This window comes from Bufo bufo, chromosome 5, assembly GCF_905171765.1.
Source record: "Bufo bufo chromosome 5, aBufBuf1.1, whole genome shotgun sequence".
NCBI classification, from domain to species: domain Eukaryota; kingdom Metazoa; phylum Chordata; class Amphibia; order Anura; family Bufonidae; genus Bufo; species Bufo bufo.
The window spans coordinates 464,588,799-464,614,242 of record NC_053393.1 but is presented as its reverse complement, the minus strand read 5'-3'; the positions used below and the strand labels follow the sequence as shown (position 1 = coordinate 464,614,242).

Here is a 25,444-nt window from a genome sequence, read left to right as displayed (position 1 = left end):
GGTGATCACCCCATATAGACTCCCTGATCACCCCCCTGTCATTGATTACCCCCCTGTAAAGCTCCATTCAGATGGCCGCATGATTTTTACTGATGCACTGATAGATGGATCGGATCCGCAAAACGCATACGGACGTCTGAATGAAGCCTTACAGGGGCGTGATCAATGACTGTGGTGATCACCCCATATAGACTCCCTGATCACCCCCCTGTCATTGATCACCCCCTTGTCATTGATCACCCCCCTGTCATTGATCACCCCCCCCCCCTGTCATTGATCACCCCTCTGTAAGGCTCCATTCAGACATTTTTTTGGCCCAAGTTAGCGGAATTTTTTTATTTTTTTTCTTACAAAGTCTCATATTCCACTAACTTGTGTCAAAAAATAAAATCTCACATGAACTCACCATACCCCTCACGGAAACCAAATGCGTAAAATTTTTTAGACATTTATATTCCAGACTTCTTCTCACGCTTTAGGGCCCCTAGAATGCCAGGGCAGTATAAATACCCCACATGTGACCCCATTTCGGAAAGAAGACACCCCCAGGTATTCCGTGAGGGGCATATTGAGTCCATGAAAGATTGAAATTTTTGTCCCAAGTTAGCGGAACGGGAGACTTTGTGAGAAAAAAATTAAAAATATCAATTTCCGCTAACTTGTGCCAAAAAAAAAAAAATTCTATGAACTCGCCATGCCCCTCATTGAATACCTTGGGGTGTCTTCTTTCCAAAATGGGGCCACATGTGGGGTATTTATACTGCCCTGGCATTCTAGGGGCCCCAAAGCGTGAGAAGAAGTCTGGTATCCAAATGTCTAAAAATGCCGTCCTAAAAGGAATTTGGGCCCCTTTGCGCATCTAGGCTGCAAAAAAGTGTCACACATCTGGTATCGCCGTACTCAGGAGAAGGTGGGGAATGTGTTTTGGGGTGTCATTTTACATATACCCATGCTGGGTGAGAGAAATATCTTGGTCAAATGCCAACTTTGTATAAAAAAATGGGAAAAGTTGTCTTTTGCCAAGATATTTCTCTCACCCAGCAAGGGTATATGTAAAATGACACCCCAAAACACATTCCCCAACTTCTCCTGAATACGGCGATACCACATGTGTGACACTTTTTTGCAGCCTAGATGGGCAAAGGGGCCCACATTCCAAAGAGCACCTTTAGGATTTCACAGGTCATTTACCTACTTACCACACATTAGGGCCCCTGGAAAATGCCAGGGCAGTATAACTACCCCACAAGTGACCCCATTTTGGAAAGAAGACACCCCAAGGTATTCCGTGAGGGGCATGGCGAGTTCCTAGAATTTTTTATTTTTTGTCACAAGTTAGTGGAAAATGCTGATTTTTTTTTTTTTTTTTTTTTTCATACAAAGTCTCATATTCCACTAACTTGTGACAAAAAATAAAAACTTCCATGAACTCACTATGCCCATCAGCGAATACCTTGGGGTCTCTTCTTTCCAAAATGGGGTCACTTGTGGGGTAGTTATACTGCCCTGGCATTCTAGGGGCCCAAATGTGTGGTAAGGAGTTTGAAATCAAATTCTGTAAAAAATGACCTGTGAAATCCGAAAGGTGCTCTTTGGAATATGGGCCCCTTTGCCCACCTAGGCTGCAAAAAAAGTGTCACACATCTGGTATTGCCGTACTCAGGAGAAGGTGGGGAATGTGTTTTGGGGTGTCATTTTACATATACCCATGCTGGGTGAGAGAAATATCTTGGCAAAAGACAACTTTTCCCATTTTATTATACAAAGTTGGCATTTGACCAAGATATTTATCTCACCCAGCATGGGTATATGTAAAAAGACACCCCAAAACACATTCCCCACCTTCTCCTGAGTACGGAGATACCAGATGTGTGACACTTTTTTGCAGCCTAGGTGGGCAAAGGGGCCCATATTCCAAAGAGCACCTTTCGGATTTCACAGGTCATTTTTTACAGAATTTGATTTCAAACTCCTTACCACACATTTGGGCCCCTAGAATGCCAGGGCAGTATAACTACCCCACAAGTGACCCCATTTTGGAAAGAAGAGACCCCAAGGTATTTCGTGATGGGCATAGTGAGTTCATAGAAGTTTTTATTTTTTGTCACAAGTTAGTGGAATATGAGACTTTGTAAGAAAAAAAAAAAAAATCATCATTTTCCGCTAACTTGTGACAAAAAATAAAAAGTTCTATGAACTCACTATGCCCATCAGCGAATACCTTAGGGTGTGTACTTTCCGAAATGGGGTCATTTGTGGGGTGTTTGTACTGTCTGGCCATTGTAGAACCTCAGGAAACATGACAGGTGCTCAGAAAGTCAGAGCTGCTTCAAAAAGCGGAAATTCACATTTTTGTACCATAGTTTGTAAACGCTATAACTTTTACCCAAACCATTTTTTTTTTACCCAAACATTTTTTTTTTATCAAAGACATGTAGAACTATAAATTTAGAGCAAAATTTCTATATGGATCTCGTTTTTTTTGCAAAATTTTACAACTGAAAGTGAAAAAAGTCATGTTTTTGCAAAAAAATCGTTAAATTTCGATTAATAACAAAAAAAGTAAAAATGTCAGCAGCAATGAAATACCACCAAATGAAAGCTCTATTAGTGAGAAGAAAAGGAGGTAAAATTCATTTGGGTGGTAAGTTGCATGACCGAGCAATAAACGGTGAAAGTAGTGTAGGTCAGAAGTGTAAAAAGTGGTCTGGTCTTTCAGGGTGTTTAAGCACTGGGGGCTGAGGTGGTTAAAGGGCTTCTGTCAGCCCACTTAACAGTTTTTTTTTTTTGCTTAATAATAACCCCTACACTGCGATTTATCCATACATAAGTAAAATAATAATTTTGGTTCCGTAGAATTTGCTAAAACCCTATTTTTATAATATGTAAATTACCTTGCTACCAGCAAGTAGGGCGGCTACTTGCTGGTAGCAGCCGCATCCTCCCATCGTAATGACGCCCCCTCCGCTTGTTGATTGACAGGGCCAGCGGACGGGATCTTTCTCCGCTGGCCCTGCCTGTTTTCATTCAGGTACGGCCGCGGCGCAGGCGCCAGATATTATCTTCAATCGGCGCAGGCGCACTGAGATGCGGCCACTCACTTGGCCGCTTCATCCTCAATGCGCCTGCGCCGATGACATCACATCTACACCCGGCGCAGGCGCATTGAGGATGAAGCGGCCGAGTGAGTGGCCGCCTCTCAGTGCGCCTGCGCCGATTGAAGATAGGTACGGCCGCGGCGCAGGCGCCAGATATTGAATGAAAACAGGCAGGGCCAGCGGAGAAAGATCCCGTCCGCTGGCCCTGTCAATCAACAAGCAGAGGGGGCGTCATTACCATCGGAGGATGCGGCTGCTACCAGCAAGTAGCCGCCCTACTTGCTGGTAGCAAGGTAATTTACATATTATAAAAATAGGGTTTTAGCAAATTCTACTGAACCAAAATTATTATTTTACTTATGTATGGATAAATCGCAGTGTAGGGGTTATTATTAAACAAAAAAAAAAAAACGGTTTAGTGGGCTGACAGAAGCGCTTTAAATGAAAAATGACACAAAAAGGTTAGCTAACTCTATCAATGTATTTCAATGGCTTTTGTCAAAAGATGGCCCAATATAACACTGTGGTGTGTTATCAGAGTTATAAGAGTCAATGTTACATCTGTATACAGTCCAAAATTTTTGTCTTGTTAACAATAATTCTGTATGAGTTGATGGGTATGATTGCACTTCTTAACCCCTTCCCGACCAGCACCGTATTAGTACGGCGCAGTGGGACGTGACTTGCCGCCCAGCGCCGCACTGTTACGGCAGGCTGATCGGGCGGGTGCAGGAGCTGCGCCCTCCCGATCAGCTGCAGGGGTCAGGCAGTCACTGATAGCCGGACCCCTGCTGTATGCATCGGTGAAAACACAGATGCCGGCGCATTAACCCTTGATATGCCGCTGTCAGCGCTGACCGCGGCACATGCGATGTGTGGAGGGAGAGAGCTTCCATCGGGTCCACACACTGCTGTGATAGAGACCCAATGGCAGGGAAGGCAGCCCGATGCCTTCCTTAGGCATCGTGGCTGCCTTTCTGTAAGCCTGTGAGATCCAGCCCCCTGGATCTCACAGGCAAGCAGGCTGTAAGTGTATTACAATCTGTAATACACTTACAGCCAATGCATCACAATACAGAAGTATTGTGATGCATTGTAAAGGGGATCAGTCCCCCAAAAGTTGAAGTCCCAGAGTGGGACAAAAAATAAAGTGTTAAAAAAATAGTTTTACAAAAAAATGAAAAGTTTCAAGTAAAAAAAAAAGCGTCCTTTTCCCAAAATAAAGTAATTTTTAAAAATTTTTAGAAATAGGGAATATGTTGGTGGTGCGGATTAGAAAAGGGAACTATGCTTCATGTCTGGTGGAAATGTAGCAAGGTTCAACAATTTTGGTACAAAGTCTTCGAAATATACAAGCAGATTACAAAGAAATCTATTGAAAACACCCCTCAGATAGCGCTCCTCTCCATCCTACCTGGCTCCATTGTATCTCAGAAAAAAAACATTCTAAGATTCTGTATTTCTGAAGCCAGATCTGTGATACCCAGGCATTGGCGCACTACACATGTGCCTAATATCCGAGAATGGTACCATGAAATCTTGCATATCGCTAGAATGGAGGAAATCTCCGCAGAGGTTTCTGGCCAATCAACCAAATATCACAAGATATGGTCACAATGGATTGACTTTCAGGACTTCTCAGATCTTTTAGCAGTGCTCACAGCATGAGTAGCTAATCTTGCTGCCTTTTACTTCCTTCATCTCCCCCCCCCCCCCTTTTTTTTTTCCCTTTCTCCCCCATTCACCTTCCCCACCCTCCTCTTTTATCCTCTCACTCCATTTTTTCATCTTTCTATCCTTTTTCTTCTTCTCAACTCCTTAAATATTCACCCTTATCTTGACAACTTAGTAGTTCATTTTCTTTTGAGTCTCAGTATCTGAATAGTGAAGAAAGAAACAGAGGCCACACACCACGCAATACAGAATTTATTGCACTACAGAAGAATTCTTGTGGAAATTATGTCTTTGTTATTATACATATGAATTGCATATATATCAAACAGATTCTATGTAAGCATGTTACATATACATACATTTTTAAATAAAAACAGTTTAAACATAAATAGGGAATAGGCATATTAGGTATCGCCAAGTCCGTATCGACCGGCGCTATAAAAATATCACCTGACCTAACTCCTCAGGTGAACACCATCAAAAAAATAAAATAAAAACTGTGCTAAAAAAAACTTTTTTGGTCATCTTACATTACTAAAAGTGCAACACCAAGCAATCAAAAAGGCGCATGCCCCCCAAAATAGTACCAATCTGTCACCTCATTCCTCAAAAAATGAGCCCCTACCTAAGACAATCGCCCAAAAAATAATAAAACTATGGCTCTCACACTATGGAGACACTAAAATATTTTTTTTTGTATCAAACTGCTTTTGTTGTGTTAAATGTACAAAAAATAAAAAAAGTTGACATATTGGGTATCGCCGCGTCTGTAAGAACCTGCTGTATAAAAATATCACATGACCTAACCCTTCAGGTGAACATGGTAAAAATAAAAAAATTAAAAGTGTGTCAAAAAAGCTATTTTTTGTCACCTTACAAAACAAAAAGTGTAATGCCAAGCAATCAAAAAGTCATATGCGCCCTAAAATAGTACCAATCAGTCATCTCATACTGGAAAAAATGAGCCCCTACATAAGATAAAAATTAAAAAAAAATATGGCTTTCAGAATATGAAGACACTAAAAAATAATACATTTTTAAAAAAATTATGTAAAACTGAAACAAATACCCCCAAAAAGTAGTCATATTTGGTATTGTCTCATCCATAAAAACCTGCTCTATAAAAATACCATGTGATCTAACCTGTCAGATGAACACTGTAAATAACAAAAGATAAAAATTGTGCCAAAACAGCAATTTTTTGTTACCTTGCCTCACAAAAAGTGTAATATAAAGCAACCAAAAATCATATGTACCCTAATATAGTACCAACAAAACTGCCACCTTATCCTGTAGTTTCCAAAATGGGGTGATTTTTTTTGGAGTTTCTACTCTAGGGGTAAAAACTACTACTACTCATGGCAGCTTAAAATGATACCAGTGAAATCTGCCTTCCTAAAACCATATGGCGTTCCTTTCCTTCTGCGCCCTGCCGTGTGCCCGTACAGCAGTTTGACCACATATGGGGTGTTTCTGTAAACTACAGAATCAGGGCAATAAATATTGTTTTGTTTTGTTAAACCTTGCTTTGTTAGCGGAAAAGAATGGATTAAAATGAAAAATCTGCCAAAAAAGTGAAATTCTGAAATTTCATCTCAATTTTAATTTCTTGTGGAACACGAAATGGTAAAATCAGTTTTGAATACCGTGAGGGATGTAGTTTCTAAAATACGGTCATTTTTGGGTGGTTTCTATTATGTAAGCCTCACAAAGTGACTTCAGACCTGAACTGGTCCTTAACCGCCTCCAGACCGCCTAATGCAGGATCGCGTTCCGGAGGCAGCAGCCCTGCGCAGAGTCATGCATATACGCGTCATCTCGCAGGATCGGAAGGTAAGCGAGTGGATCTCCAGCCTGCCAACGGCAATCGTTCGCTGGCAGGCTGGAGATGCGATTTTTTTAACCCCTAACAGGTATGTTAGACGCTGTTTTGATAACAGCGTCTAATATACCTGCTACCTGGTCCTCTGGTGGTACCTTTTGTTTGGATCGACCACCAGAGGACACAGGCAGCTTAGTAATAAGTAGCACCAAACACCACTACACTACACCCCCCCTGTCACTTATTAACCCCTTATTAACCCCTGATCACCCCATATAGTCTCCCTGATCACCCCCCTGTCATTGATCACCCCCCTGTCATTGATCACCCCCTTGTAAGGCTCCATTCAGACGTCTGTATTTTTTTACGGATCCATGGGTACATGGATTGGATCCGCAAAACACATACGGACATCTGAATGGAGCCTTATAGGGGGGTGATCAATGACAGGGGGGTGATCACCCCATATAGACTCCCTGATCACCCCCCTGTCATTGATCACCCCCCTGTAAGGCTCCATTCAGACGTCCGTATGTTTTTTACGGATCCACGGATACATGGATCGGATCCGCAAAACACATACGGACGTCTGAATGGAGCCTTACAGGGGGGTGATCACCCCATATAGACTCCCTGATCACTCCTCTGTCATTGATCACCCCCCTGTAAGGCTCCATTCAGACGTCCGTATTTTTTTAAGGATCCACGAATACATGGATCGGATCCGCAAAACACATACGGACATCTGAATGGAGCCTTATAGGGGGGTGATCAATGACAGGGGCGTGATCACCCCATATAGACTCCCTGATCACCCCCCTGTCATTGATCACCCCCCTGTCATTGATCACCCCCCTGTAAGGCTCCATTCAGACGTCCGTATTTTTTTTACGGATCCACGGATACATGGATCGGATCCGCAAAACACATACGGACATCTGAATGGAGCCTTATAGGGGGGTGATCAATGACAGGGGGGTGATCACCCCATATAGACTCCCTGATCACCCCCCTGTCATTGATCACCCCCCTGTAAGGCTCCATTCAGAATTTTTTTTGGGCCAAGTTAGCGGAAATTTTTTATTTCTTTTTTTTCTTGCAAAGTCTCATATTCCACTAACTTGTGTCAAAAAATAAAATCTCACATGAACTCCCCATACCCCTCACGGAATCCAAATGCGTAAAAAAAAAATTGACATTAATATTCCAGCCGTCTTCTCACGCTTTAGGGCCCCTAAAATGCCAGGGCAGTATAAATACCCCACTTGTGACCCCATTTCGGAAAGAAGACACCCCAAGGTATTCCGTGAGGGGCATATTGAGTCCATGAAAGATTGAAATTTTTGTCCCAAGTTAGCGGAAAGGGAGACTTTGTGAGAAAAAACAAAAAAAAATCAATTTCCGCTAACTTGTGCCAAAAAAAAAAAAATTTCTATGAACTCGCCATGCCCCTCCTTGAATACCTTGGGGTGTCTTCTTTCCAAAATGGGGTCACATGTGGGGTATTTATACTGCCCTGGCATTTTAGGGGCCCTAAAGCGTGAGAAGAAGTCTGGGATCCAAATGTCTAAAAATGCCCTCATAAAAGGAATGTGGGCCCCTTTTGCGCATCTAGGCTGCAAAAAAGTGTACCACATCTGGTTTCGCCGTACTCAGGAGAAGTTGGGCAATGTGTTTTGGGGTGTCATTTTACATATACCCATGCTGGGTGAGATAAATATCTTGGTCAAATGCCAACTTTGTATAAAAAATGGGAAAAGTTGTCTTTTGCCGAGATATTTCTCTCACCCAGCATGAGTATATGTAAAAAGACACCCCAAAACACATTGCCCAACTTCTCCTGAGTCCGGCGATACCACATGTGTGACACTTTTTTGCAGCCTAGGTGGGCAAAGGGGCCCACATTCCAAAGAGCACCTTTCGGATTTCACAGGCCATTTTTTACAGATTTTGATTTCAAATTACTTCTCACGCATTCGGGCCCCTAAAATGCTAGGGCAGTATAACTACCCCACAAGTGACCCCATTTTGGAAAGAAGACACCCCAAGGTATTCGCTGATGGGCATAGTGAGTTCATGGAAATTTTTATTTTTTGTCACAAGTTAGTGGAATATGAGACTTTGTAAGAAAAAAAAAAAATCATCATTTTCTGCTAACTTATGACAAAAAATAAAAGGTTCTATGAACTCACTATGCCCATCAGCGAATACCTTAGGGTGTATACTTTCCGAAATGGGGTCATTTGTGGGGTGTTTGTACTGTCTGGGCATTGTAGAACCTCAGGAAACATGACAGGTGCTCATAAAGTCAGAGCTGCTTCAAAATGCGGAAATTCACATTTTTGTACCATAGTTTGTAAACGCTATAACTTTTACCCAAACCATTTTTTTTTTTTTTTACCCAAACATTTTTTTTTTTTTTCAAAGACATGTAGAACAATAAATTTAGAGAAAAATGTATATATGGATGTCGTTTTTTTTACAACATTTTACAACTGAAAGTGAAAAATGTCATTTTTTTGCAAAAAAATCGTTAAATTTCGATTAATAACAAAAAAAAGTAAAAATGTCAGCAGCAATGAAATACCACCAAATGAAAGCTCTATTAGTGAGAAGAAAAGGAGGTAAAATTCATTTGGGTGGTAAGTTGCATGACCGAGCAATAAACAGCAAAAGTAGTGTAGTGCAGAAGTGTAAAAAGTGGCCTGGTCATTAAGGGTGTTTAAGCTAAGGGGGCTGAAGTGGTTAAAAAGTGGGTTTTGGAAATTTTCTGAAAAATTTCAAGATTCTAAGCCTTCTAACATCCCCAAAAAATAAAATGGCATTCACAAAATGATCTAAACATGAAGTAGACATATGGGGAATGTAAAGTAACTATTTTTTGAGTTATTACTATCTATTATAAAAGTAGAGAAATGGAAATTTGCAAATTCAAAATGAAATTTTTTGACTCAATTTTACAATATGTGACGGAAAAAACAATCTCAGAATGGCATGGATAAGTAAATGCGTTTTAAAGTTATTACCACATAAAATGACCCATGTCAGATTTGCAAAAACTGGCCCGGGATTGAAAAGGTTAAAGAACAGGTATAGTAAACTCGAAGTATAAGTGGGATTGAAAACAGTGCCACTAATAATAATAAATATGCCAGGGCACCGGATGGTTGAATAAAGGCATCATCATTTTTTTCACCTGTGTACCCAACTCCTACCTAGAGTTTTTGATATGTTCACAAGGCCAGTTCTGGAGCAGAAACACCTTTTCACCCATCATAGTAGCAGTAGCATGAGCGCCTGAATTCTAGAGGAATTAGCTTTCTGTATCCATGTATAAGTCATCTGTAGTAAATAGTTTCAGATGTAATTGCCTAATTCAGTGTTTCCCAACCAGCGTGCCTCCAGCTGTTGCAAAACTACAACTCCCAGCATGCCCGGACTGCATTTGGCTGTGCGGGCATGCTGGGAGGTGTAGTTTTGCAACAGCTGGAGGCACACTGGTTGGGAAACACTGGCCTAATTCTTCCTGTATGGATTCTTATTTGTAATACTCTTTGAGGGGTTTTGTTCTACAAATTGAAATTTAATCAAATTTTTTTAAGCTTTCTCTTTTTTAATACTGTAAAGGTTTCAAGTTATTAGATCCATTGTGAGCTTGAGATAATCATGGAAGCATTTCTTAAAAAGCACCAGATTGCTACCACACAGGGAGGGTTTACCACAAACCTCATTGTCTGCCAACTGCTGAGAAGCAATGTTCCCAGGAGAGCCCCTTCATGTTTAATATCCTGCTTGTCTTCATACCCATGTTTGTGACCAAAGACGAACAATCTGCCAGACCATGGCAATTTTTATAGCAGCAGAACTAGTGTGCGCTGATTCTGATGGAGGCAGTGACCTTTCTTCTCACATGATTATGGGCAAGGGCAGAGCTGTGTATAGAGGGTCATTGTCATGATATGGGGAGTAGAGCCCTTTGACCACAATCTAAAATGACTGGGGAGCCAAGAAAAATGGGCATGATGTGAGAATCCTGTAATTTTAATTAGGCATGAGCATATTCATTTTTATTTGACAATAAATTTCCACTTCTTTATGTCTTCTTTCTAACAGTGGACAAGCAGCATTGCTTCCAGGATGGCTTTGTGTTCTACCAGTTTTCCGCAGATGAGTGTGCTGATGCTGTCTGTGAATTTGGAAGAGACAAAGGCTGGCAGATGGGAGTTCAACTCCTAAAACAGCTTGCACCACTTGCTCCATTGACCTCGAATATCTGTGATGTGTAAGTTTTGTGTACCGTACATCAGTTCTGCCAAATGTTGAAGCTGACTAGTCAAAAACTGGCTTAGAGTACTATCTATTAATGCAGTATGGAACATCCATATTTTATGTGTTTTCATCATGATATAACATATGAGACTCAAAAATCATTGTGTCCTAATATACAATGCATTAGGAAAGTCTTTAGACATTTTTTCACTTTTTTCACATTTTTTTTATGCTCCTGTCTTGTGCTAAAATAAAACAAAGTCCAAGTTTTCCCCATCATTCTATACTAAATATCCCATAATGACAAAGTGAAAACATAATTTTAGAAATCTTTGCTAATTTATTTAAAAGGAAAAGCTAAAGTATTGCACTGACATAAGTATTCATACCCTTTACTTGGGACTTGGTTCAAGCACCTTTGACAGCAATTACAACCTCTAGTCTTTCTAGGTATGAAACTGCAAGGTTTGCACACCTGGATTTGTGGATTTTCCGCCATTCTTATCTGCATATATTTGGGTCGAGGATCGTCCAGTGTCTTGACGGACAGCCAATTGGATCCTCCGGCTCAGTGCTGGTGAAATTTTTTGGGGTCTTCCACTTGACTTTTTTGTTCCATAACCCTCAGGATCATTTAAGAAATTCCAAATGTCTTACTGCGTCCCAGCTCAGCAGCGATGGCGCGCTGTGAGAGACCCTGCTTATGCAGTTCAACAACCCGACCACGTTCAAAAAGGAAGCGTTTTTTTGCCTTTGCCATCACAACGTGTGACTACCTGACAGAAAATGACAATGAATCCACATCTTTGCACAGATTTGGCCTTTTAACCCCTTCATGCAACATCACGTACATGTACGTGGGGGAATGTGGTGCCTCACCGCATCCCCACGTGCATGTACGTGATCGGCTTTCACTGTCAGTGCAGGGAGCGAAGCGCTGAAGCTTCAGTGAAGCCGGCGTGCTGGGGTTGCTAGGCAACCAGAGAAGCCGGCAGGAGCTGTATTGTAGCTCTGACCCGCCCACGATCGCTGTGATTGGTCCATTACTGCAGAGGGACCAATCGCAGCGCATCGGGGCAGGTAAGGGGGGGTTAGGGAGGGACTATGTGCTTCTCCTTCTCTGATCGCCCCAATTCCTGTCAGGGAAGCGATCAGAGAAGGAGATAGTGTGAAAATCGTCTCGATCTATGACGAGTATACTCGTCATGGCGCACTGCTACTTAGCGCGCCATGATGAGTATACATGTCATAAACTGTCACCATGTCTGCAGACATGGTGACAGCGCTGAGATCCCGGCTGTCACACACAGCCGGGCACCTTGGGTCAATGCCGAGGGGGGTCCTGTGACCCCCCCATGTCGGCGATCGCTGCAAACCGCAGGTCAATTCAGACCTGCGGTTTGTAGCGCTTTCTGCGGTTTCTGATCGGGGATCAGAAACTTTAGTATGTCTAAAATAACAAATTTTCACCCCCCTGCACCCCTGAATGATGTTATGTGGGCGGGTGGTGCAGGGGGGGTGTCGCAGGCGGTGCGGTAAGGTGCGGGAGGCGGGCGGTGCGGCAGGCGGGATCGCGATCCCCCGCCCGCCTCCCCTTCAATGATCGTTGGTGTCTAGTGGGTATACCAGGGTGCCAGCACATTGCTGGCACCCTGGTATAAACGGCTGACATCTGCGATGCGATGTCAGCCGTTTAACCCTTTCCATACAGCGGTCCGTACGGACCGCTGTATGGAAAAGGTTAACAGCGCAGGGAGCTCCCTCCCTCTCCCATCGGGGGGCTGCTGTGCCTTTGCAGCCCCCCGATGGGAGAGGGAGAGAGCCCCCAGAGAGCCCCCCTCAGCCCTGTGCTTACCCTTCCCCATCTGCGCAGTTCTGACCAGTACTGAGCAGACGGGGAAGGTTCCCATGGCAACAGGACGCCTCTCAGGCGTCCTGCTGTCCATGGTGCTGAACAGATCTATGCTAAAAGGCATAGATCTGTTCAGTGTAAGTAAAATACAGTGCAGTACAATATATATTGTACTGTATTATACAGACATCAGACCCACTGGATCTTCAAGAACCAAGTGGGTCTGGGTCAAAAAAAAAGTTAAAGTGAAAAAAGTAAAGTTTCAAAAAAACACATTTATCACTGAATAAAAAAAAAAAAATACACTACACATATTAGGTATCGCCGCGTCCGTAACGACCTGATCTATAAAACGGTCATGTTACTTTCCCCGCACGGTGAACGCCATAAAAATAAAAAAATAAAAACTATGAGGAAATTGAAATTTTGCCCACCTTACTTCCCAAAAAAGGTAATAAAAGTGATCAAAAAAGTCGCATGTACGCCAAAAAAGTACCAATCAAACCGTCACCTCATCCCGCAAAAAATGAGCCCTTACATGAGACAATGGCCCAAAAAATAAAAAAAACTATGGGTCTCAGACTATGGAGATACTAAAACATGATTTTTTTTGTTTCAAAAATGATATTATTGTGTAAAACCCTGATAAATTATAAAAAGGTAGACATATTAGGTATTGCCATGTCCGTAAGAACCTGATCTATAAAAATACCACATGACCTAACCCCTCAGGTGAACACTGTAAAAAGAATTAAATAAAAACGGTGTCAAAAAAGCAATTTTTTTTGTTACCTTACATCACAAAAAGTGTAATAGCAAGCGATCAAAAAGTCATTTGCACCCCAAAATAGTACCAATCTAACCGTCATCTCATCCCGAAAAAATGATACCCAACCTGAGACAACCGCCAAAAAACTGAAAAAACTATGGCTCTCAGACTATGGAGACACTAAAACATGTTTTTTTTTTGTGTCAAAAATGATATTATTGTGTAAAACCTAAATAAATAAAAAAGTATACATATTAGGTATCGTCACGTCCGTAAGAACCTGCTCTATAAAAATAGCACATGATCTAACCTGTCAGATGAACGTTGTAAATAATAAAAAATAAAAACTGTGCCAAAACAGCTATTTTTTGGCAAATTTTCCATTTTAATTCATTTTTTCCCATAACAAAGCAAGGGTTAACAGCCAAACAAAACTCAATATTTATTGCCCTGATTCTTTAGTTTATAGAAATGCCCCATATGTGGTCGTAAACTGCTGTATGGCCACACGGCAGGGCGCAGAAGGAAAGGAGCGCCATATGGTTTTTGGAAGGCAGTTTTTGCTGGACTGGTTTTTTGACACCATGTCCCATTTGAAGCCCCCCCGATGCACCCCTAGAGTATAAACTCCAAAAAATGACCCCATTTTGGAAACTACACCCCTCAAGGTATTCAAAACTGATTTTACAAACTTTGTTAACCCTTTAAGTGTTCCACAAGAGTTAATGGCAAATGGAGATGAAATTTCTGAATTTCTATTTTTTGTTACTTTGCCTCACAAAAAAGTGTAATATAGAGCAACCAAAAATCATATGTACCCTAAAATAGTACCAACAAAACTGCCACCTTATCCCGTAGTTTCCAAAATGGGGCCACTTTTTGGAGTTTCTAACCTAGGGGTGCATCAGGGGGCTTTAAATGGGACATGGTGTCTAAAAACAATCCAGCAAAATCTGCCTTCCAGAAACCATATGGCATTCCTTTACTTCTGCGCCCTGCCGTGTGCCCGTACAGCAGTTTACGACCACATATGGGGTGTTTCTGTAAACTACAGAATCAGGGCCATAAATAAAGAGTTTTGTTTGGCTGTTAACCCTTGCTTTGTTACTGGAGAAAAAATATTAAGATGGAAAATCTGCCGAAAAAGTGAAATTTTGAAATTTAATCTCTATTTTCCATTTATTCTTGTGGAACACCTAAAGGGTTAACAACGTTTGTAAAATCAGTTTTGAATACCTTGAGGGGTGTAGTTTCTTAGATGGGGTCACTTTTATGGAGTTTCTACTCTAGGGGTGCATCAGGGGGGCTTCAAATGGGACATGGTGTCAAAAAAAACAGTCCAGCAAAATCTGCCTTCCAAAAACCGTATGGCATTCCTTTCCTTCTGCGCCCTGCCATGTGCCCGTACAGCGATTTACGACCACATATGGGGTGCTTCTGTAAACTACAGAATCAGGGCCATAAATAATGAGTTTTGTTTGACTGTTAACCCTTGCTTTGTAACTGGAAAAAAAATATTAAAATGGAAAATCTGCCAAAAATGTGAAATTTTGAAATTGTGTCTCTATTTTCCATTAAATCTTGTGCAACACCTAAAGGGTTAACAAAGTTTGTAAAATCAGTTTTGAATACCTTGAGGGGTGTAGTTTCTTAGATGGGGTCACTTTTATGGAGTTTCTAGTCTAGGGGTGCATCAGGGGGGCTTCAAATGGGACATGGTGTAAAAAAAACAGTCCAGCAAAATTAGCCCTCCAGAAACCAAACGGCGCACCTTTCACTCTACGCCCCGCTGTGTGGCCATACAGTAGTTTACGGCCACATATGGGGTGTTTCTGTGAACATCAGAGTCAGGGCAATAAAGATACAGTCTTGTTTGGCTGTTAACCCTTGCTTTGTTAGTGGAAAAAATGGGTTAAAATTGAAAATTAGGCAAAAAAATGAAATTCTCAAATTTCATCTCCATTTGCCAATAACTCTTGTGCAACACCTAAAGGGTTAATGACTTATGTAAAATCAGTTTTGAATACCTTGAGGGGTGTAGTTTTTTAGATGGGGTCACTTTTAGGGAGTTTCTAGTCTAGGGGTGCATCAGGGGGCTTCAAATGGGACATGGTGTAAATAAACCAGTCCATAAAAATCAGCCTTCCAAAAACCAAACGGCGCACCTTTCACTCTACGCCCCGCTGTGTGGCCGTACAGTAGTTTACGACCACATATTGGGTGTTTCTGTAAACGGCAGAGTCAGGGCAATAAAGATAGTCTTGTTTGGCTGTTAACCCTTGCTTTGTTAGTGGAAAAAATGGGTTAAAATGAAAAATTAGACAAAAAAATGAAATTCTCAAATTTCCTCCCCATTTGCCAATAACTCTTGTGCAACACCTAAAGGGTTAACAATGTATGCAAAATCAGTTTTGAATACCTTGAGGGGTGTAGTTTCTTAGATGGGGTCATTTTTGGGTGGTTTCTATTATGTAAGCCTCGCAAAGTGACTTCAGACCTGAACTGGTCCCTAAAAATTGAGTTTTTGTAAATTTCGGAAAAATTTCAAGATTTGCTTCTAAACTTCTAAGCCTTATAACATCCCCAAAAAATAAAATATCATTCCCAAAATAATTCAAGCATGAAGTAGACATATGGGGAATGTAAAGTCATCACAATTTTTTGGGGTATTACTATGTATTACAGAAGTAGAGAAACTGAAACTTTGAAATTTGCAAATTTTTCCAAATTTTTGGTAAATTAGGTATTTTTTTGTGCAAAAAAAAAAATTTTTTTGACTTCATTTTGCCAGTGTCATGAAGTACAATATGTGACGAAAAAACAATCTCAGAATGGCCTGGATAAGTCAAAGCGTTTTAAAGTTATTAGCACTTAAAGTGACACTGGTCAGATTTCCAAAAAATGGCCTGGTCCTTAAGGTGAAAATGAGCCCGGTCCTGAAGGGGTTAAAGGCATGTGGTCCTAAAAAATGTTTAGTCTCACTCTCATTTCTTCTTGTTGCATGTTGAAGCTCTACTTGGAACCTTGTTAAGATCCAACAATGTAAAATATGATTTTTTGCCATTTTTCAAGTGGTCTTAAACTTTTGATCAGTGAGCAATGAAACGTTCTTTTTATTTGGTGTGAACTGCTGGAGGAAATGAATTAGCTTGAAGTAAGAGGTTTTCATCACTGCACAATCGACTCCCTTTTAGAGCATCACCGTAATAAATTCAGCTCTAAAGACAAATGAATCTTCAAATATAAAGGCATGTAAACCAAGCCCGGATATAGCAGCAGTAAAGTGCCTGCAGTAGATCACATTAACGTCACAGACATGAGTGCATTAAAGTGACTGTCTGGATGTTATTTGCCTCATGTAGAGATGGCGCATTGAAAACGAAATGAGATGTCTCTGTAAAGAGCAAGCTGTTAGCTTTCTGTCTGATGAAAGCCTCATTACGTATACATAGCAATTTGGGTATCTAATGCAAAAGAAAATCACCTAAATACAAAGCTATGTTGCCTAAATGGCAGCATCAAAAGCCCATATTTCCTGAATGACAGGTCTACACCTTCAACCTGTACTCACCTCTCCACTTTCCAGTAATATATGTCTCGTGTTTGTCTCCAAACATAACATAGCCATATGGTATGTACACAAGTGACAGGTGCTTGTTTGCAATGCATATATCATACTGTATGCATCTACTTGAAGCTACATAGAATTATCTGCCTGATTAATTTGCTTACATTCCCCCTTTGTGTTGCTCATAGTGATGTCAGGACATAGACCAGGTGTATGGTTAGTAAAAGGGATTGTGTGAGTTTATTTTTTAAAGGCAATTAAGATATCAACTTTATTTATATATATATATATCAGGTTTCTGTGCTGTAAAAAAATGAGACAAAGATAAATCATTTTAGAACTTTTTCCACCTTTAATGTGATCTATAAATTGTACCACTCAATTGAAAAACAAACTGAAATCTTTTAGGTGGAGGGAAGTAAAAAAAAACAACTAAAATAATGTGGTTTCATAAGTGTGCACACCCTCATATAACTGAGGATGTAGCTGTGTTCAGATTTAAGCAATCACATTGAAAATCATGTTAAATAGGAGTCAGCATACACCTGCCATCATTTACAGTGCCTCTGATTAACCCCAAATAAAGTTCAGCTGCTTTAGTTGGTCTTTCATGAAATCCCACAGCAAAAGCCATGGTCCAGAGAGAGCTTCCAAAGCATCAGAGGGATCTCATTGTTAAAAGGTATCAGTCAGGAGAAGGGTACAAGAGAATTTCCAAGGCATTAGATATACCATGGAACACAGTGAAGACAGTCATCATCAAGTGGAGAAAATATGGCACAAGAGTGACATTACCAAGAACTGGACGTCCCTCCAAAATTGATGAAAAGACGAGAAGAAAACTGGTCTGGGAGGCTACCAAGAGGCCTACAGCAACATTAAAGGAGCTTCAGGAATATCTTGTAAGTACTGGCTGTGTGGTACATGTGAAAACAATCTCCTGTATTCTTCATGTCTGGGCTATGGGGTAGAGTGGCAAGACGAAAGCCTTTTCTTACGAAGAAAAACATCCAAGCCAGGCTACATTTTGCAAAAACACATCTGAAGTCTCCCAAAAGCATGTGGCAAAAGGTGTTATGGTCTGATGAAACCAAGGTTGAACTTTTTGGCCATGATTCCAAAAGATATGTTTGGCGCAAAAACAACACTGCACATCACCAAAAGAACACCATACCCACAGTAAAGCATGGTGGTGGCAGCATCATGCTTTAGGGCTGTTTTTCTTCAGCTGGAACTGGGGCCTTAGTTAAGCTAGAGGGAATTATGAACAGTTCCAAATACCAGTCAATATTGGCACAAAACCTTCAGGCTTCTGCTAGAAAGCTGAACATGAAGAGGAACTCTTTCAGCATGACAACGACCCAAAGCATACATCCAAATCAACAAAGGAATGATTCCACCAATAGAAGATTAACGTTTTGGAATGGTCCAGCCAGAGCCCAGACCTGAATCCGATTGAAAATCTGTGGGGTGATCTGAAGAGGGCTGTGCACAGGAGATGCCCTCGCAATCTGACAGATTTGGAGTGTTTTTGCAAAGAAGAGTGGGCAAATCTTGCCAAGTCAAAATGTGCCATGCTGATAGACTGATACCTAAAAAGACTGAGTGCTGTAATAAAATCAAAAGGTGCTTCAACAAAGTATTAGTTTAAGGGTCCATTCACACGTCCGTAAGTGTTTTGCGGATCCGCAAAACACGGACACCTGCAATGTGCGATCCGCAATTTGCGGATCCGCACATCACAGACACTATAATAGAAAATTCCTGGACATGTTCTATTTTTTCCAGGAACGAAATTGCGGATCCCAAAAAAACGGATCCCGAAAAAACGGATGCGGATCCCGAAAATGCGGATGCGGATCCAGGAAATATGGATTTGCATCCGTTCCAGCCCCATTGAAAGTGAATGGGTCCGCAAATTGCGGAACGAATGCGGACCCAAATTACGGACGTGTAAATGGACCCTAAGGGTGTGCACACTTATGCAACCATATAATTTTATTTTTATATTTTTTCTTTCCTCTACCTAAAAGATTTCAGTTTCTTTTTCAATAGAGTTGTACAGTTTATAGGTCACATTAAAGGTGGAAAAAGTTCTGAAAGGATTTATCTTTGTCTCATTGTCTCATCACAGAAACCTGACATTTTAACAGGGGTGTGTAGACTTTTTATATCCACTGTATATATAGTAAGAAGGTACAAGGAATCATCGTGGATGATAGTTTTGGGTCACCGGAGTTCCTGGCCTCGGTGGAGTAAGAGCCAGTTTTCATGTCAGCAGCAGTTGCTGTTTGACACTTTGCTATTTAGTATGGCTGTAAATAGCTGATTCGGGACAGCTCTTACTGGGAGTAGTCAAAGTGCTGGGTGGGTGACTACTCCCCATGTTCCAGGCCAGGTTTTGTCAGGTCTATAAAAAACAACCAGCAGTGTCAGGTGTGGGGAATTATCTCTCTCTGACATTGGAGCTTTGGCAATCTCTGTACCGGGATCTGAGCCTTGTGCCAGGCTGGAGGCCTGAATCCGGGAGGAGTGCTCTGTTCTGAGGTATGCCGGTCGGGTGTGTATTAAGACCCAGGACAAAAGGTGACAGTTTTGTTTTTGAGCTATCTGGGTCTGAACTAACACCAATACTGCAAATGAACTGTTGTACTGTGTACTTGCAACAAGTGTGAATAAACACTGACGTTTTTGAGTTATAAACTGGTCTTTGCCTCTATACTGCGTCTGCTTGTCCTGACTACCAGAGCGAGTCCCCACAATTGGTGGAGGATGCGGACAAGAGCAGTGAGGTTGGCGTGATCGCCGATATTTTTGGGTTCTGCATTTTTCCAGGCACGGTTGTATGTCGTACATTAAGCCAGCTGTATTGCAACCAGTGCCCCACGACAAAATGAAGGCTGTTGTGAAGGCCCTTATCTGCTAATCTGCAGCAGCGAGAGACAAACCTGCATCAAAGCGAGGCTAATAAGCAGCAGCAGGAGACAAACCAGTTGCTGCTACAACACGTGATGGCTTTGCAGACAGCAGAAGCAACCCTGAGTGTCCACAATGCCCAGAAAGCATTCCTTGCTGCGATTCCTAAGATGACCCCCACAGACGAAATCGAAACCTACCTGGTGATGTACGAGAAAGTGGCCATCAGGGAGAAGCTACCCCGTGACCAGTGGGCTGAGGTCGTCTCTCCATTCCTGGCATCCGATTCCCAGCGGGTGTATTGCGACTTGCCGGATGATCAAGCAGCCGACTGGGGGTGAATATCTTGGTCTGGGCCCAGCGGGTACATCATTGGCGGTTTAAGCCGGCTGAGCCTGCAAGACCCCAGTATTATGACCTACTCCACCTCTTGCAAAAGTGGCTACAGCCTGATGTGCTGAGTCCCACGGCTATGCTGGATAAGACTATTGGCTGATATGTTCTGGAGGGCTCTGCCACCCCCTCTCCAGCACTGGATCGGCCATGTGTTTCCTGGTAATGCCCTGGAAATGGTGGATCTGGTGGAGCGCTACCAGTGTACTAAGAAAGTTACAGGGGGTTCTTTTGGGAGGGGGCAGTTAAACCCCGTAAATCTCCATCCCAGTCCTGGCGACTTGTACCAATCAATCCCACCCGGGATGTACCCCCTACGGACCTGGCTCCGATAGTCTGCTGGTAGTGTCAGGAGCCTGGCCATATAAGAGATGACTGTCCACATTAGGTGGAACCCATGGATACTAACTATGGCTACCGTCAGTCGTTATATGCCAGGAAGCTGTGTGCAGCAGGTACCCCAGAAACTCTAAACCACTTGTGCCAGGTGGAAGTGGGAGACACTCCAGCGGAGGCTCTACTGGACTCGGGGAGTCTGGTGTTCCTAGTAAGGGCTCCCCTGGTACGGTCCACGGAGTATACTGGCCGGAAAGTTGGGGTCATATGCATCCATGGAGACTTAAAAGACTATCCCACCGCCCTGTTGTCTCTAACCACAGGGGCCGGCAGGTGGACTCACGAAGTGGCAGTTGCCACAAATTAACACTACGAACTTATACTAGAGAGAGCCTTCCCGGGCTTCCTGGCACTGTTGTCGGCTACGAGAGTGACTGATACCCATGAGACAGGGGTAACCCCAGCAGAGTGGCCTTGCTCCAGGGGGAGGCCAGAACCCTGGGAACCCGAGGCCGAAGGGCCAATGGTAGGGGTGACCGCCACTTTGGTGGAAGAGGGGCGAGACAACCCCACTGAATGTAATGGTGGGAGATGTAGAGGACTTGCCGCCGGGGCCTGAGCTAGCAGACCTCAATGTCTCCTTGGGATAATTTTGGTACTGCACAACACCGAGACCCAACCCTATCCCGAGCTTGGGGAAATGTATTAATAGTAGATGGTGAACCACAACAACTGGGGGCTGAGTTACCGTTTCCCTGTTTTGTGGTTCATCAGGATATGTTGTATCAGGTAAACCAACTGCGAGTGAACATATTGAACAGTTGGTGGTGCCCCAGGCTTATCGCAAACTCGTGTTAGAGTTAGCCCACCAACATGTTCTTGGGGGGCATCTGGGAATGCAGAAAACACCCCAGTGTGTTTAGAGAGGTGGACGAATTCTGTAAGTCTTGCCCGACCTGCCAGGCAACTAGCCCCCAGCACCTTTTCCGCAGTCCCTTGGTACCTCTCCCGATCATCTAGGTACAGTTTGAGCGAATCACGATGGACCTCTTAGGCCCAGGTGCCGAAGTTCGCTAGAGGACACCAGCACATCCTGGTCATCCTAGATTACGCCACTCGGTACCCGTGGGCGGTGTCACTGTGACATACATCGGCTAAACTGATAGATAAGGAGCTATTGGAGATGTTTTCCCGAGTGGGGCTACCTAAAGAGGTTCTGACTGACCAGGTGACCGCTTTTATGTTCAAGGTCATGAGGCAGCTATGTAAGTTGCTGCATATCAAACAGTTACGGACGTCTGTTTACCATCCGCAAACGGACGGTCTGGTTGAACTGTTTAATAAAACATTAAAAACCATGTTAAAAATGGTGGTGTCTAAAGATGGGAAGGACTGGGACCTTCTTATGCCCTATCTCATGTTCACTGTGTGAAAGGTGCCCCAAGACTCTACTGGGTTCTCGCCCTTCTAATTGCTATATGGCAGACATCCTCGTGGTTTGTTGGACGTAGCCAAAGAGGCATGGGAACAGCAACCCACTCCGCATAAAAGTGTCCTGGAGTACGTTACCAAAATGCAAAAGCGGATAGAGATCGTTTTGCTTCTTGTCAGGGAGCATATGGAGGCAGCTCAGCGAGCCCAGAGTCGGATCTATAATCGGCAGGCTAGGCTCCAGATCTTTAACCCGGGTGATCGGGTTTTGGTCCTGGTGCCGACCGTGGACAGTAAGTTCATGGCTAGGTGGCAGGGGCCCTACGAGGTACTTGGAGAGGTAAACTAAAAGGTACACCAGCCAGGGAGGCGAAAGCCAGAGCAGGTGCACCATGTGAATTTACTCAAACCGTGGAAAGATAGGGAAACCTGTACTGAAGACAGCCTGCGGCCAGGTTTTCTAGGTGAAGAGGTTTTGGCCCCTCTGTCTGAAGCAAGGGAAGCGGCTGCCACAGTAAAAATTGCTGACAGCCTCTCCTCTAAACAGGCTCAGGAGGCCAGGGAGTTTATTAGCCCGGACACGGATGTGTTCTCGGACCTCCCTGGACGCACTTCCACAATTCGGCATGACATTGTCACTGAGCCTCAGTCGAAAGTCCGCCTAAAACCATACCGGGTACCTGAGGCTCGGTGACAAGCCATTTCGGAGGAAGTGCAGATGATGCTGAGGCTAGACTTCATTGAGGAGTCTAAAAGTGAGTGGGCTAGTCCGATAGTGTTAATACTCAAGCCGGACGGGACACTTCAGTTTTGTAACGATTTCCGAAAATTAAACGAGATCTCTAAGTTCGATGCATATCCCATACACCTGAGTCGATGAGCTAATGGAAAGGTAGGACAAGCTCGGTAGTTCTCAGTTTTGGACCTTACGAAAGGGTATTGGCAGGTGCCCTTAACAGAGACTGCTAAATAGAAAACTGCCTTCATCACACCGGAGGGGCTATATCAGTACAAGGTGTTACCCTTTGGTCTGCATGGCGCCCCCGTCACCTTTCAAAGACTATAGGACATTGTACTTTGTCCTGTTGGTACTTCGTCCACATTGTCGGTATGCTTTGGCATACCTGGACGATATCGTCATCCACAGTACTGACTGGGAAAGTCACTACCCAAAGTACATGCTGTAGTGGACTCCCTTAGAAATGCTGGGCTAACCGCTAACCCAAAAATACCTAGGGTATGTCATTGGGCACAGAGTTATCAAACCTCAAGTAAACAAATTAGAGGCAATTTGGAATTGGCCCCGACCTGTCACTTCTTGGCAAGTAAAGTCGTTCCTAGGAATGGTGGGCTATTTCATGAGGTTTTTTTCCACTTTGCCACAGTGGCCGCGCCATTGACAGGGCTCTTGAAGGGACGCAGGTCGGTGATGGTTCGCTAGGATGATCAGGCGGAAGAGGCGTTCTCTTCTTTGAAGTTGGCCCTGTGTGGGTCCCCGGTTTTGGTGGCGCCCGACTTCAAACGCGAATTCATAGTACAGACGGACGCCTCCAAAGTAGGCCTCAGTGCTGTACTGTCTCAGGAAGTCAACGGGGAGGAGCATCCCGTTGTCTTCCTAAGCCGCAAGCTCACCCCAGCTGAAACCAGGTACACTATAGTGGAGAGAGTGCCTGGCTATCAAGTGAGTTCTCAAGACTCTCCGCTACTATTTGTTGGGGAGAAAGTTCCGCTTGGTGACTGACCACTCCCCTCTCAAGTGGATGAGCCAGGCCAAAGAGAGAAATGCCCGAGTCACCAGGTGGTTTCTATCCTTACAGAACTTTAAGTTCTCCGTAGAACACAGGGCAGTCCGGTTACAGGGAAACGCGGATGCCCTGTCCTGGGTATACCGTATGGCATGTGTTCACCCCCTCAGGGTTGAACAAAGGGGGGAGGTATGTAAGAAGATAAAAGGAAATATCGTGGATGATAGGTATGTGTCACCGAGGTTCCTGGCCTCGGTGGAGTAAAAGCCAGTTTTCATGTGTCAGCAGCAGTTGCTGTTTGACACTTTGCTATTTAGTATGACTGTAAATAGCTGATCTGGGGTGGCTCTTACTGGGAGTAGTCAAAGTTCTGGGTGGGTGACTACTCCCCACGTTCCAGGCTGGGTTTTGTCAGGCCTATAAAAAACAGCCAGCAGTGTCAGTTGTGGGGAATTATCTCTCTCTAACATTGGAGCTCTGGCAATCTCTGTACCGGGATCTGAGCCTTGTGCCAGGCTGGAGGCCTGAATCCGGGAGGAGAGCTCTGTTCTGAGCTATGCCGGTCGGGTGTGGATTAACACCCAGGACAAAAGGTGACTGTTTTGTTCTTCAGCTATCTGGGTTTTAAATAACACCAATACTGCAAATGAACTGTCATACTGTGTACTTGCAACAAGTGTGAATAAACACTGAAGTTTTTGAGTTATAAACTGGTCTTTGCCGCTATACTGCATCCGCTTGTCCTGACTACCAGAGCGAGTCCCCACAATATATATACTCATCATTTTGAACCCTGTCCGTGCCAGTGCTAACAGCTCCTTGTTCCACGGCATTCTTTGCTTTCATAACTGCAGCAGTGACATGCCTGTTTAGCCCCCGTGACCACTGCAGCTAGCTACTGGCCTCAACAGTCTTGTGCCATATATTGCAGAGGGCAATGTTTAGCTGCAGTGTTCACATGCAGCATACAGTCACCTCATTGCTGCAGTCAAAAACATGGCTGCAGCAGCGGGAAGCATTGGAGCGGCAGTGCTGGAACAGAGGGGTTTTGAAAGGGTGAGTATTGCATTTGTTAATTATTTTTATACTGTCACTGCCTTTAATACACTTACTTGGACAGCCCCTTTAATACTGTGTATGAATAATTCTTTCTTGAATCAATTCCTGGGCTGTGGATTAAGGCTACTTTCACACTAGCGTTTTAGTTTTCCGGTATTGAGATTTGTCATAGGGTCTCAATACCGGAAAAAAACTCTTCAGTTTTGTCCCCATTCATTGTCAATGGAGACTAAACTGAACTGAACAGAACGGACTGCTCCAAAATGCATTCCGTTTAGTTGCGTTCCCATACCGGAGAGCAAACCACAACATGTTTTAGTTTGCTTTCTGTCCTGGAACGCGGAGCAAGACTGATCCGGCATGATCCCCAATGCAAGTCAATGAGGACGGATCTGTTTTCCCTGACACAATCTGCCACAATAGAAAACTGATCCGTCCTTCATTGACTTTCAATGGAGTTCATGACGGATCCGTCTTGGCTATGTTCAAGATAATACAACCGGATCTGTTCA

At 43.3% G+C, this 25,444-nt stretch overlaps 1 protein-coding gene across 1 annotated transcript in view; it reads left to right on the top strand.

Moving 5' to 3' along the window:
* RAPGEF5 (Rap guanine nucleotide exchange factor 5) overlaps nt 1-25,444 on the top strand; it is a 358,807-nt gene that overhangs the window by 123,384 nt on the left and 209,979 nt on the right. Inside the window, exon 5 of the mRNA XM_040433729.1 lies at nt 10,708-10,876. Within this exon, the coding sequence (XP_040289663.1) occupies nt 10,708-10,876 (169 nt within the window). The remainder of the gene's footprint in view (nt 1-10,707; nt 10,877-25,444) is intronic.